General features: G+C 34.6%; 1 protein-coding gene across 1 annotated transcript; it reads right to left on the bottom strand.

Annotated features, from left to right (window-relative positions):
- Positions 1-2,962: 2,962 nt before the first annotated feature.
- LOC8272627 (probable BOI-related E3 ubiquitin-protein ligase 3) lies at positions 2,963-4,559 on the bottom strand. Its single transcript, XM_002513362.4, has 3 exons — positions 4,222-4,559; positions 3,782-4,130; positions 2,963-3,668 (listed from the first exon to the last, which is right to left on the bottom strand). Exons 1-3 carry the CDS (start codon positions 4,275-4,277, stop codon positions 3,072-3,074), a joined length of 1,002 nt encoding a protein of 333 aa, XP_002513408.1. The 5' UTR covers positions 4,278-4,559; the 3' UTR covers positions 2,963-3,071.
- Between the last annotated feature and the right edge of the window lie 8,190 nt (positions 4,560-12,749).

Here is a 12,749-nt window from a genome sequence, read left to right as displayed (position 1 = left end):
AAGGTTGAAATGCTTGAATGGGAATTGAAGATGACTTGTAAACAACTGAGACACATTTTCTAATGAAGGTAGGATCATTATTAGAGCTTCTAGTACACCCAATTGAATGCGACCTTTTCTTTTTTAAAATTGACTCTACATTATATATATGTTCTCTTGAGATTTTATATCCTTATATCTAAAAATCATATGCACACATTCATTATTTTGTGATTTCTAAATGAATAAGTCAACATATTATAGAAAAGAAAAAAAGATAAAGATAAACAAGTTTAAAGGGAAAGTTACATTAAAACCAACAAGATCTAATGTCATCTAGTTGCTAGAACTTTCTCAATCCAAACACCCTCTCAAAGCATGTTTATTTGGAGTCTTAGTGTATATTAGTAGATTTAATAGTATATTTTAAATTCTAGATGAATTTTATATATGAATGGAGGTGAATTAACATCAATGGACTAATTGATACGTTGACATAATTCACAAATAAGACCATTTCTTTTTCTAAATTATTTACCATGTAATGGAGTATCTATTTAATGTAACTAAAAATATTGTGTGTAATAAGTTTTATAATGATATAATCACACAATTTCATGAAATGCTTTAAGAAGTTCAAGTTCACATGAAAGGGAAACTTTATCAATATTGGCACACTAAAATCATATATAAATATTATCAACAATGTACTTGATTATTTTATCGGATAAAAATCAGTAAAAATCTACATCCATAAAAAAGAAAGAAAGAAAGGAAAAGAGAGCTAATATATAAGATAAGAACATGTCGACAGGTTTATCACAGCAAAAGAGAAAGTTAAACGTGGCTCGCTCTTGCGCAAATTTTCAAAGAAGTTGCCTGTGGATTTGTCTTAACCTAAAGGCTTTCGCAAATGTACAGATTTCTCAATCAAAACACGCCCTTTGAGAGTGAGAAAATGATAGAATAGAATTGCGTAGGATCCATTTCAATTCAATGAAAAGTCCCTGCCCTGCTCCCCTTGTTCATAATGCTCGCTCCTCTTTACTAATTCCTAGAAACTTCACTTATCATTTGATCTTTCTAACACGCATTACGGATCACGTGCCTACCACCATCTATTATTTCCTTGATTCTAGTCAATAGTTCACACTTTTAAACGGCAATTTCCTTTTACTTTCACCGTCTCCTCCTATCGTGGCCTGTGTGATGGTTAAGCTACAAAATTGATGGATACACTAAAATTAAGCTAATTCAAATTCAAAATAAATATTCCAAAGACGGTTGTTTAAAAACCACTAAAATAGGACTATAAGGGATAATGATGAGAGTAAAGCGATATTGCAAAAGTAGATAATATTACTTATGGGTGATAACAATGATTATAATTGAGATTTTTTGGTGGCTGAACAATAATGATGATCATCCTTGAAATGGTTGGAATGATGGTGTTATTTTATTTTATTATTATCATAAAACACTGTACATTTATATGATTAATATGAAGTACTTTTTTATTAAAAGAAAAGGGTGTTGTCATCATTTATATAATTAGTATGAAACGTTACAAAGAAAGTGGAATAAAAGAAAAGAAATGAAAGGGGGGTACTTACTTTATTCATAGGACAGGGAAATGGTGGTACTTTTGCAAATAGTCTCTCTATTGACAGTGACAAAAGAGGCAGCCAGAGTAACGTGCCTAGGACGGGGACTCCTTCAATTCAACCACCATCAGTGGTAGTAGTACTATTATATTTTATTACTAAACACCACCCGTTTCCGCCACCGCCTCGCCATTCTCAACAAACTTACACGCTAACCTGCGCCATCCGTTGAAGATATCGTCGTCATATTTGTCATCAGCATTTATATCACCTTATTATTTTATTTTTTAAAAATATTTTACTGTAGAAAGAAAGCGAAAACGAAGAAAAAACTGAAAATATTAATGATAACGTCGTCGTCTAGAATACGCCAAGCGATGATGATGCACAAGATACGGTAATGCCTGACTGACTCATGCTCTCTCTCTCTGCCTTTTCTTTTTCGTTGTTTTAGGTGTTATCTATCTATTTTACCTTTTCTTGCCTGTTTTGGCGGGGCTCTTCAACCACCCATTCTCATGTCCTTTTCCTCATATCTTCTTTTTCTTTTTCAATTTTTTAAAAATGCGATCGTTCTGTGAAATTCTTTTCGTAGTAATCTTCTTCACCCACCTAAAATAATCGCACAAGACTTCACTTTGTTAAAAAAAAATTGGAAAAACGATAAGAAGAAAAAGGCAAATTGCTGCAGACCTCCTCGTTTTACACCAAACACACCCTATAAAACTCCGAATGACCGCCTCACCAGATAAATTAGAATAATTAAATAAATAAGAAAAGAGAAATATCGTGCGTTTGGGTGTGCGCACGGGAGAGGGAAAGAGAGTTCAGTGCCACTACTGCCACTGCATAATAACAGCGACATTTGCGCGCGTCCTACGTGTCAGCTTTTGCCTCACACCTGTCGCTTTCTGAATTCTCATTGACTCCACGCGTTACTCATCGGACGTGGATTACACGCTCCCCCAATCCACTACTGCCTATCTGTCGGGATAGATGCGTGCTGTATCAGCATGGTCCCACATCAGAACCCCCTCCCCCCACGCCCCCGAATTATCATCTTTTGTCCTTTACTCTCAAGCCCCGAGGCCCCGAACTAACCTCGTCTGCTTGCACTCCATCCAACTTCTGCTAAAATGCGCCTTCTTATCCATCTTTAAAACAAACTTCACATAAATACCCACCCACTAATACCATAACCATAACGTTTTGATTCTACAGAACTTGATGCAAAAGCTTCTTTTGTGGACGTTTTACCCAAATACATGTTTTCTGCAACCCCTGCATCTATCACATAGTTTCAAATAAATGCTTCTCGGCCATCATATGATCATTAAAAGAATCAATAAGAGAAGTGAAACCAAAAATTATAAACTTAATGAAAGAATCATTCTAACTGAAATTCAGAAGAAGAGATAGAAAATGGACATATTTTTGTTTCTTCAACTTATGTTTACTGGGTTTTTTTTTTCTTGGGATGTAAACTTTTCATGACATGTTAACATGGAAACTGGCATTTTTGGTGGCTTTACAGATTGGGCAAGTATTGAGACTAGACCCGCAAACAGTACACAAGCAAAGATGCCTGCACGGCAATAGCAACACACACGACTCCTCTTTCCTACACTTTCTGCACATCCTACTACTTGAACCCGTGTCCTTGTCGTGTGCTCTACTTGCTAAAGTGCACCTCTCTGATAGTCTTCTTTTTTCCCCTTCCTCTTCCCCTTCATCGCTGCTGCCGCAGCATGATTGGGCGTCGTCCATTTCTGCTGCTGCTGCTGCTTCGTCTAATCCTGCGCAACGGGTGCGCTCTTCCTTAACCTGCGCTGCAAGGACTTGTTCAAGGTTGGTCCTTAGAGCATTGGCTGTAGCCTCGTTAGTTTGTGCCAAGTCTCGCCATATTTGATTCTCTATGCATAAAGACTTAACTCTCTCCTCTAGCGCCCAATTTAATTTACCAATCTTTTCGATTTCTTCCTCTTTTGCCCTTAGCCTCTTTAGCATCCCTTCCTCTATCGCCTCGATTATCCTTCTCGCTTGCCTCTTTCTCTTATCTTCTAACTCCATCCTCACTTTCTCCATCTATATACAAGCATTTAAAAAAATCAGTATCAATTATCCACACTAATAGAACATCATTTGTAATTCTAGAAAAAGAAAAAAAGAAAAAACTGGCATTGACTATAGATACGTACATGTTGAGAAATAAGGTGGTCGATGTCTAGTTGCTGTTGCTGGATCTGTAGAGAGATGTCTTGGCCTAGAAATGAGAGAGGAGAGGCAGTCTTGTTAGGCTGTGGAGTTGGGTACGAGAGAAGAGGATTAATGGACTCTCTTGAGCGTTTTCTTTGCATAGGAAGATGATTGTAGGAAAGGCCACTTTCCGATTTGATTGGTGTCTTTTGAGGGAAGGAATCTGTAATAACAGAATTGTAGATAGGAAGTAGTGTTTCTGTTGTTGATGTAGTTCCTGACAATGGAAGACGATATCCCATCTGGGTATTGTAGATATTTGTATTTGCTTCAACTTGGTTCATCATTTCTCTGTAAAATCAAACACATTCAGATATATAAAAATACATTGATTTGCATAACTCTATGTTATGCAAAATATAGAGATAGAAGCGAAGGGTACCTGTTGCCTAAGAGTTGAGGGGGGAATAGATTGAGATGGCCGGCTTCTACAGCCATGAGGAGAAAATGAAAGAGAGAAGGATGATGAAGATGCTTCTAGAATTGCTTTCCGCTCACTTTAAAAAGCCTTGTATGCGTGCCCTCTGTTCTGGTTTCTTGGCCAGTGGTAATCGGTTCTTAAGATTTCTTGTTTCGATATTGGTTTTTATTAGAGAAGAAGAGAGGAAGAGAAGAATAAGGATGAGAGAAATGAAACAAAAGGGGCATGCAATAGAGGTGGCAAGGCTGTATGGTGGGGTTTATTTAGGGTTTGGTTCGGTCTAGAGAGAGAAAAATATTTTATTTAAATAAATAAATAAAAAGCTAGAGAGATAGAGAAAGAGAGAATCAAATCACAACACAATTTTTTTTAATCTAGAAGAGAGAGATTTGTTTTGTTGGTTTGGGCTCTTTTGTCTATTTTAGGATTCGGTTATACCAGTAAAAACCCCATCTTCCTACTTGACTCCAATCCCACAACAAACAGAAATCACCCATGCTCCGTAATTCTATCTATTGTCCAGGGGTATTTCCGGTATCATAGGCGTCTATACCACCTGGTTTCTTTTACTAAGTTTTTCTCTTTTTTCTAATTTTTGCTTTTCTTTAATTGCAGAGATTTTGAAGAGGAAAAAAAAAAAATTAAAAAATGGGGGCTGTTGGAAGAGATTTTATACAACTGACAATCAGCAGAGCATCTGCCATATAATCACCTGCCGACTGGAGCTGCTCAGGGCTGCCACGTAGGCGCTATAAACAACATGAGATGGCAGGATAGGCTTCACGATAACACGTGTTGTTAACGGGGAATCACATTTTGTTTTGAAAAATGTTAAATAAATGAAAGAATTTAAAACAAATAAAAAATAAAAAATGGGAAATACATATAATATATAATATAAAAGGGGAAGAAAAACTAAATATATTCTGAAATATTTTCTCTTTATTGATTTAGCAGGAAAAGGAGAAAATGTATCAGATAAAGAAATTAGGTTAATGTTTCTGTCCACTTGATGATAAATAGGAAAATAAATAAATAAATAAAATTCCCATTATGATTACTGTTATCTTTCTTCCCCAGACAAAGTGTCAGAGAGACAAGACAAATAAGGTAGGACCAGCGAAAAAGCCAGCGTGGCAATAGTAGGGTCCAGAAAAGATTGGATTGTTGTCAAGAAAAAAGGGAACTAATAAGCGAAGCGGCCGTTGGGAAAAGAGTACGGTGTACCCAGTCTGGGTCATTTTGGCAGTTTTCTCTCTTTTCTTTTTTATCTTTACTTTACTAACCCTTTTGATAATTTAGGACACGTTAATTCTTGCTGGTCGCATGGGAAACGTTTGCTCAGGTTTGGCCTTGTCTGTGCCACGTGGCTTTACTGTGTCCCGCCCAAGAGTTTTGTTTGTGGACTATGTGTTCCTCTGATTTTTATTTTTCCCCAAATTACAAATACTCTTCTTGTTCTATCCAAATAATAATATTACTTCAGCTTATATATGCACGGACTAATTGAACATTATTTTATAATTTAAAAAGTCTTTAACTTTAAAAGAGTCCGTTTTAAGCATCGAATTTGATAACTATACAAAATAATAATAATTCATCATATGATTATGTCCTCTAATTAATTGCTTGTCCTGATGGGCGTACCTGCATGCAATTAGTCAATCTTTTGGAGAACTTTAGACATTATTAAAAAAGGCTGGCAGGTAGAAGATTCAACTATATGTGTAGCATTTAGTTAATTGATTATTTTTCTCTACCTTGGAAATTCGGGTATTTTTGGAATTCTTCACTCGCCAATTGTTATTGATACATCTGCACTCTTTCTTTCTTACTTTAAATTTCCACATTTGCAGCCTAATTTTATGCAAATGACAAACTCTATTCCACCTCCATTCATCTAACATTACTTCCTAGCCGCGATCTCGCTCTAACTATGCTTGTTCTTCTCATACACAAATGCATCAGTATTGTGATATTTAATTAATCTCTTAAATGAAGTCTATTGAATTTGTCTGCTTTTTAATAGTTCTAATAATAAGTTTTTCACTTACAGTAATATTTGCAAAAAGGTCATAACTTAAAGAGAAAATATACACCAATAACATAATACAAAATATTGATCGAGAATTTTGAGTTATAAAGAATATTAAATTCATTTATAAATCATACTATAATAATTTATTTTATAAAATTAAAAAAGTATATTGAATTTAATTTATTTTTTAGGATCTTATGTATCTTGATTTTGAAATATGTTATAAAATGTTAAATTCATTTATGAAGCAAACTCGACTTTCCTAAGGGTTTAATTTCTGCCCCGGTACAAGTACTAGTGGCTTACTATATTCAAAAAAAAAAAAAAAAAAAAAAAAGAAATCTGCCATGGTAAAGTAATATATTTGGAGATATTAAAGAAATAACATGGCCACATGAGTAAGAGGGAAATGCTTCAAAATATTCTAAGTAAAGAAGAACTGAATGCACCGAGATTTTCTCTCCTTTCATCATTTTTAAATATATGATAATACATTTTTGACCTCAGAATTAGTTACTTACTGTTGTTGTGTTTGTCTACCAGCTTAGGCTGACTCGAGTGAAGCACGTTGTTTACAATGTTTGACAATTAAGTCCCTAATATAAAAAAGAAAAGCAGCAAAAAGAAATTGGTATATCATATGTAAATCCATCCAAGAAACAGTCGATGATGTTATCTAGAAATTGGGTTTTATGAAATCAATGGTATCCAAAATTGACCATGCATGCAGCCATAAAAAGTCTAAGCCAAACACATGACACGCAGTCCTCTTGTGCTTACACAGATGAAGATTTCTGTGAATACATTTATGGCAGTCTAAAACCATACGTACCTATCATATTTGATGCGTTGGTTGGCAATGCTCTACCCAATGCACCATTTCTATTTCACCTTTCCCCCCTCACTGATTTAACCTTATCACCATCCTTGATAACACTACATATTGTCAATTAATGTCACTCTTCCTTTTATATTTCTCACGTCTATTCATTCAAAACTCAATAATAAGTGGATTAAGATACACTGTACAATGACAGCCATCTGTGTATTCCAATTATTAAAGGCATATTATCAGTAGACAATAGTGATGAGACTACAACTCCAGATTTCCTTTGATTTTTAATAATACCAACCAACCAAGTTTTTGCGCTATTTTATTAATTACTAGAAATTGTATGTTGAAATTATATATAATATTGCAAGAAATTTGTAATAATTTTATCTATTGTATTATTTATAAACACATCTAATAACAATAATTGATTTTAATCAGGGTCATATAATAAAAATAAAAATAAATAAAATGATATAATATTATTAATCAGAATGGTTTAATTTTATTTGAGTATATCTATAAATGACATCAAACAAAATCTAGTCAAGAATTTCTAATAATAATAAGAATAGGCGGGGCAGGATTGCTGCAATTATATCCACAGTAGGTTTAGTGTTGGAAAACCCTCAAAGCTTAATTAAAAGAGGAAAATCTCCCCTGTCTACCATCTGTTGTACGACCCTACACCACTGACTCGCATAGAAATCATCACTGGAAAAGAAACGTGAAAACGGACCTTTCCTTAGAAATCAAAAGCGGACCTTTCCTTATATATATGGAGCTTGCATTGCACTCATTCCAGGCACGAAGGTATTTACATACAGCTAGTTAGAATCAGAGAGCAAAATAAAGATGCCATCTCTACGCAAATCTCAATATCCCCAATTAAATTATATATGTATCAAGCAACTTCCCTTTTATATTTCCCCTTTACTTTGAATAGCAATCCATAATGCAGAAAGATTGAACGAAATAGGTCCAATTAAGGAGACAAAACGACAATCAATTGCCAACTAATTAATAAATATTTTCTCCACAATTTTAATCCTCATCCTCATCCTCATCCTCATCCACAGACTGTTTAAGGAGTTGCACCCATAGGCCTGACGAGTTAGTTCGCTACCTAATAAAATAATGCCCCATTTTTTATTTTCTTGTTGTGATTATTATTACTCTGGTTACTGTTTACATAAGACTTTCCGTATTATATAAAAGAAGATGACAGAGGGTCACATTGCATTAAAAAACGACACCTTGGTTTGTACTTCTCCATCTCACTTGCCTTGGCGTTTTTTACAAACTCCCAACTCCTAAAAAAGAGAGCACACAGTGATACTGATACATACTGTTTCATTACATTTTAGATGCGGTCTTTGTAAATGTGCAATTAATAAACAAAAGACATGAGCTAGTATATGTTCTCACTTTGTTACAAGTGTCTCTTGTCATTATAAATTTGATTTACATGTATTACATATATATATATATATATATTTATATTTTCAGAACACCCTTTTAATTCTCATCCTATTTGATTAGATAATCCGTTTGTAAGTTAACTATTCCTTCAAAATATACGTTTAAAAATAATAAGTTGAAAATATATAATAAGGCAGACCTTGTAATTAGCCCCATAGGATAGAATTAATTGTTAGCAAATATAGGAGTTGGACCGATAATAGTTTTGATTTTTGTTAATTAAGTGGACCTAGAAAGAGTTAATCAAGATTGAATTACAAGAAAAGTCATACGCCTAAACTAAGGAATTAGGGCATAATTAATAATTAACTGCAAAATCATAAAGAAACTTCCAAGAGACAAGAAAAGAGAGGGAACCCACTAGAAGAAGATTTAATTAGATGGGAAAGTGGGGATAGCTAGATAAATAGATATGGATTCTATGTTTACTCCTTTCTCTATTATTGCATGCATCAAGCCAACCGCACTTTAGTTTAACCACCACCGAAATTGAAAGAAAGAAAGAAAGAAAAAAACGAACATTAATTATACAAAAGCAAAGTGAAAAAAGAAGGAAGCAAAGTTAGGGAAAAAGAATAATGGGCCACAACACATACAATACAGCCTTCTGGTGACTTTACTGTGAAAAATATGAAAAAGAGATACTAAATTGGACGGTTATGATTGCTCTATGCATGTTGTCATGATAAATTAGGACAGTACAATTTGTTTGTGTAGAAGGAATATAAATGTAAGAGAAAGAGATAGAGATAGATAATATAAGAGAGAGGTGTCATGTGTGTTTGTGCTTCCCCTCTTTTTAGGGCAAAATGCATTGCAGATTGACTTGGTGTGGGAGTTTTTCTTTTATCTTTTCTTCCATTCAACTTAAAGTTGGGTGCTGTATTGTATTCTACACATGTGATCTCCAAACCCCCTTTTTCTTTTTTAACTTCCACATTATGAGAATCTAACCTTACTACTGTTCTTTTTTTTTTTTCTTGGAATCTCATTCATCGACACCGCATATATAAAAGAATAAATAAACAAAACCAAGCCCTACCCTTTTAATATGTCAGCTCTGTAACTATATTAAATCAAGAAAGAGATGGTAGCTACCCATATTACTAGTGTTGGTAATGAATGAAAGGTTCCTCACAGCAAAGCATAAAACCAAGAAAGCACTCATCATCACTCTCTCTTTTCTTGATTTTTATTTTTATTATAAAAATAATATATATATATATATATATATATATATGTTTTCGGGTTTGAAAAAGTTTGGCCTCTGTGTGACAATTTGCTGTTGCTGCTGCTGCTGGGGTCAGTTGAACTATCATTATTTCTTGTATTGGAAACATACCTTACTTGTACTAAGGATTCTTAGAAAGAGAGGTTAGCTTTGTATCTCTGCCAAATAAATTTGACCGTTAGGTTAGTAGGAAAATAAAAGTTAAAAAAAGAAAAGAAAAAAAAAAAAAAGAAGTGGGTCGAGAGAAAGCAACATATAATAAGCATTCATGGATATGTGGACCCAATACTGATAAAAGTAGGGTACTTGATTCTCTCTATCTTCATTGATATGGTATTGTATACATTTATTCATCAATCTTTCTTGACTAATAATTGAAGGCAAAAACAAAAGAAAAAAAATTAAATGGGACGTGCAAAGAAAGATGAGTAGGAGACATCAAAAGGGAAGTGGGTTGAATATGGATGGAATGGAGAGGACTTAGAAAAGATAAATTCTTCCCAAGAGACACGTTTCTCAATGCACCTTCTTATGTGATTTCTCATTGTTTTTGCTAAACAGTATGCCCCAACCCAATAGTATTCACCTCGCCTTTATGTTTCCATGTGCATATCCATGCCTTGCTTTGTCCCACTTACGGACATGTCATTTCACTTTCATTTTCTTCAACATACTGTTGGGTTTGGGATGGGAGATCCATCTTCCAATGATAACTACTTAGATTTGGGTTAGCCATAATTCCATAACATGTTTGATTTGATGCTATTATCATCAGCACCAGTCCTTACTCCTTTCCAATTCACAATCGTCTTATCAAAATTATTATTAGGACCAAAGAGTAATGTTAACGTTAGGCGCTCAATTCTTTTGCAACTGTATTAAAAATTCTGAATTACTAGCTTATGCGAATAGGATTAGGAGCTCCTTTCTTTGCTGCCTGCTGCTTTCATGATTCATATTACTTATGGTTGACCGCAGGGAAGCATTAGTTTCAACTGGTAGTAGGTATCTCTTGTCTGAAAATCTAGATGGCCATTTATGACTTTCCCCAGACCTATTTCAATATTTCACAAGGAAAGACTCGTGAACTTAAGAGTAGTTGAATGACATTAAATGGATAATTCTCTATTCTCATGAGAATCACAAACTTTGGCTATGAGAAAAGAACAGTGCTCATATTAGATAATTTAATATATGACATCGAAATATAGCAGATTATATGTCACTGTCCACATTACTTGCGTTGCGCATGTAAATTTGATTGTTATATAGTTCATTATTTTTCCCTTTTCAGTCTCGACATGAGCTTCACGGCCCACTTATGCAAGCCACTTTCTTGTTAAATGTAATTACTGTTTCTCTTTTTGCCTTTTCTTGAAAATAATTTTTCCAGCATCATCAGTGGCAGTATCTTCTTCTTCTCTTTTTTTTTTTTTTTTTGCCCTCAAAATATCTTTATATTTCATTAAACCACCAAAACTCTAATTAATTCGGCCCAAATCGTGTCCGTAACTTTTACCCACAAGCTACCTATGTGGAAAAATTGGTAGAGCCAATTTTTCCTGAGCTTGACCCAATCTTTTCCCACTCAAAACTCTAGGGAGATTTAGCCCTTGTTACTTAGTTCTACCAAGAATGGGCTGACTTGGGAAGATTAGCCCATACTCAAGTTCCAGATCCTAGGTTAGCCAGCCAGTCTTCGCCTTCCTATTCCTTTTATTACTTGAACTAAAATCCAGAAGCTAAAGGAATATCTTCTCCTTAACGAGCAACTTCTTTGTTTCCATCAGTACTGTTATTGGTCTGCAATTTATTAGAATTTTACAGAGGTTGACAATCAGAGAGGCAATTTGTTGGGGTCGGAATATGAAATAGAAATGCACAAGTAGAAAATAATGCAACAAGCATGAAGGTATCTCATTGACAATTGGGATATGAATTTGTTTTAGGCATTGTGGACGACCTCTTGTAAACCCCGTCCAAGAAGCAAAATGTTATTCCATGTACTACAAATATCCTTTCGAGATTTACTACAACTTGCAATTCCCTCTAACAAAACTTGATTTTTCCTACGTTTTCTTTTGCAAGAAGACCCCCCCTGTTGGTAATGACTCTTTATTGTTAGTTATTTTGTTCTTTAGATTCATCTGATTTTGCAAGGAAAGTCCTTAAAGGCTGAGTAAGAGTTGATCTAACTGTTTGATTTTTCATCTAATGGTAACGCATTCTGAAGTTACATCTGCAACAGCATATCTGCCAACAGGTCCAGTTTATCCACCACCACCAATTGGTTACCCAACAAAGGATGGTGCAGATCACCAGCAACATACTCCTGCAGAAAATAAGAGCAAAGGGGATGGATTTTGGAAAGGAGGGTTAGCTCTCTTCTCCCTCCCTCTTGCAACCATCTTAATATTCACACTACTAATTTTATGCCCCCCATTTGCGTTTGCAGTTTTGCTGCTGCTTTGTGCTGGATGTATGCTGTTGCTGAGAGATCCTGCCGTAGACTGATAGTAGAATAACCTAATTGTAATCTTTCATCAAATAAGATTAATAACCTAATTGTAATCTTTCTTCAAATAAAATTACAAAAGATTACAATTGTTATTCAAACTCGATATCTTTCATGTTATTCATCTGAATTTTGGTAACTTTGAGGACGAGTTGCAGTAATCCCTACCATAAAAAAACAAGGAGGTTTTGTACTGAAGTTCAAAAGCAAAAAATCTATAATACCCAAAGGCTAATTTAAACGCACTAAGAACAGAGATGCACTGGCAGGCATCATAATACAATGAGCGCAAAAGAAATGGCAGGTGCTCCTACAAATACTGAAACATGATACTTTCTAATGCCATAGAAGTTGACAACCTAAAAGTGGATATCAGAACAAATACAGCAAC

Source organism: Ricinus communis, chromosome 4, assembly GCF_019578655.1.
Source record: "Ricinus communis isolate WT05 ecotype wild-type chromosome 4, ASM1957865v1, whole genome shotgun sequence".
Taxonomy (NCBI): domain Eukaryota; kingdom Viridiplantae; phylum Streptophyta; class Magnoliopsida; order Malpighiales; family Euphorbiaceae; genus Ricinus; species Ricinus communis.
The sequence above is the reverse complement of the archived record's forward strand: the minus strand, read 5'-3'. Positions and strand labels throughout refer to the sequence as shown.

Coding starts and splice junctions, on each gene's coding strand:
- LOC8272627 (XM_002513362.4), bottom strand. CDS start 4,277: ATGGCTGTAGAAGCCGGCCATCTCAATCTATTCCCCCCTCAACTCTTA. Junction 4,131..4,221: donor CCTCAACTCTTAGGCAACAG/GTACCCTTCGCT, acceptor TTGATTTTACAG/AGAAATGATGAACCAAGTTG. Junction 3,669..3,781: donor ACCACCTTATTTCTCAACAT/GTACGTATCTAT, acceptor GCTTGTATATAG/ATGGAGAAAGTGAGGATGGA.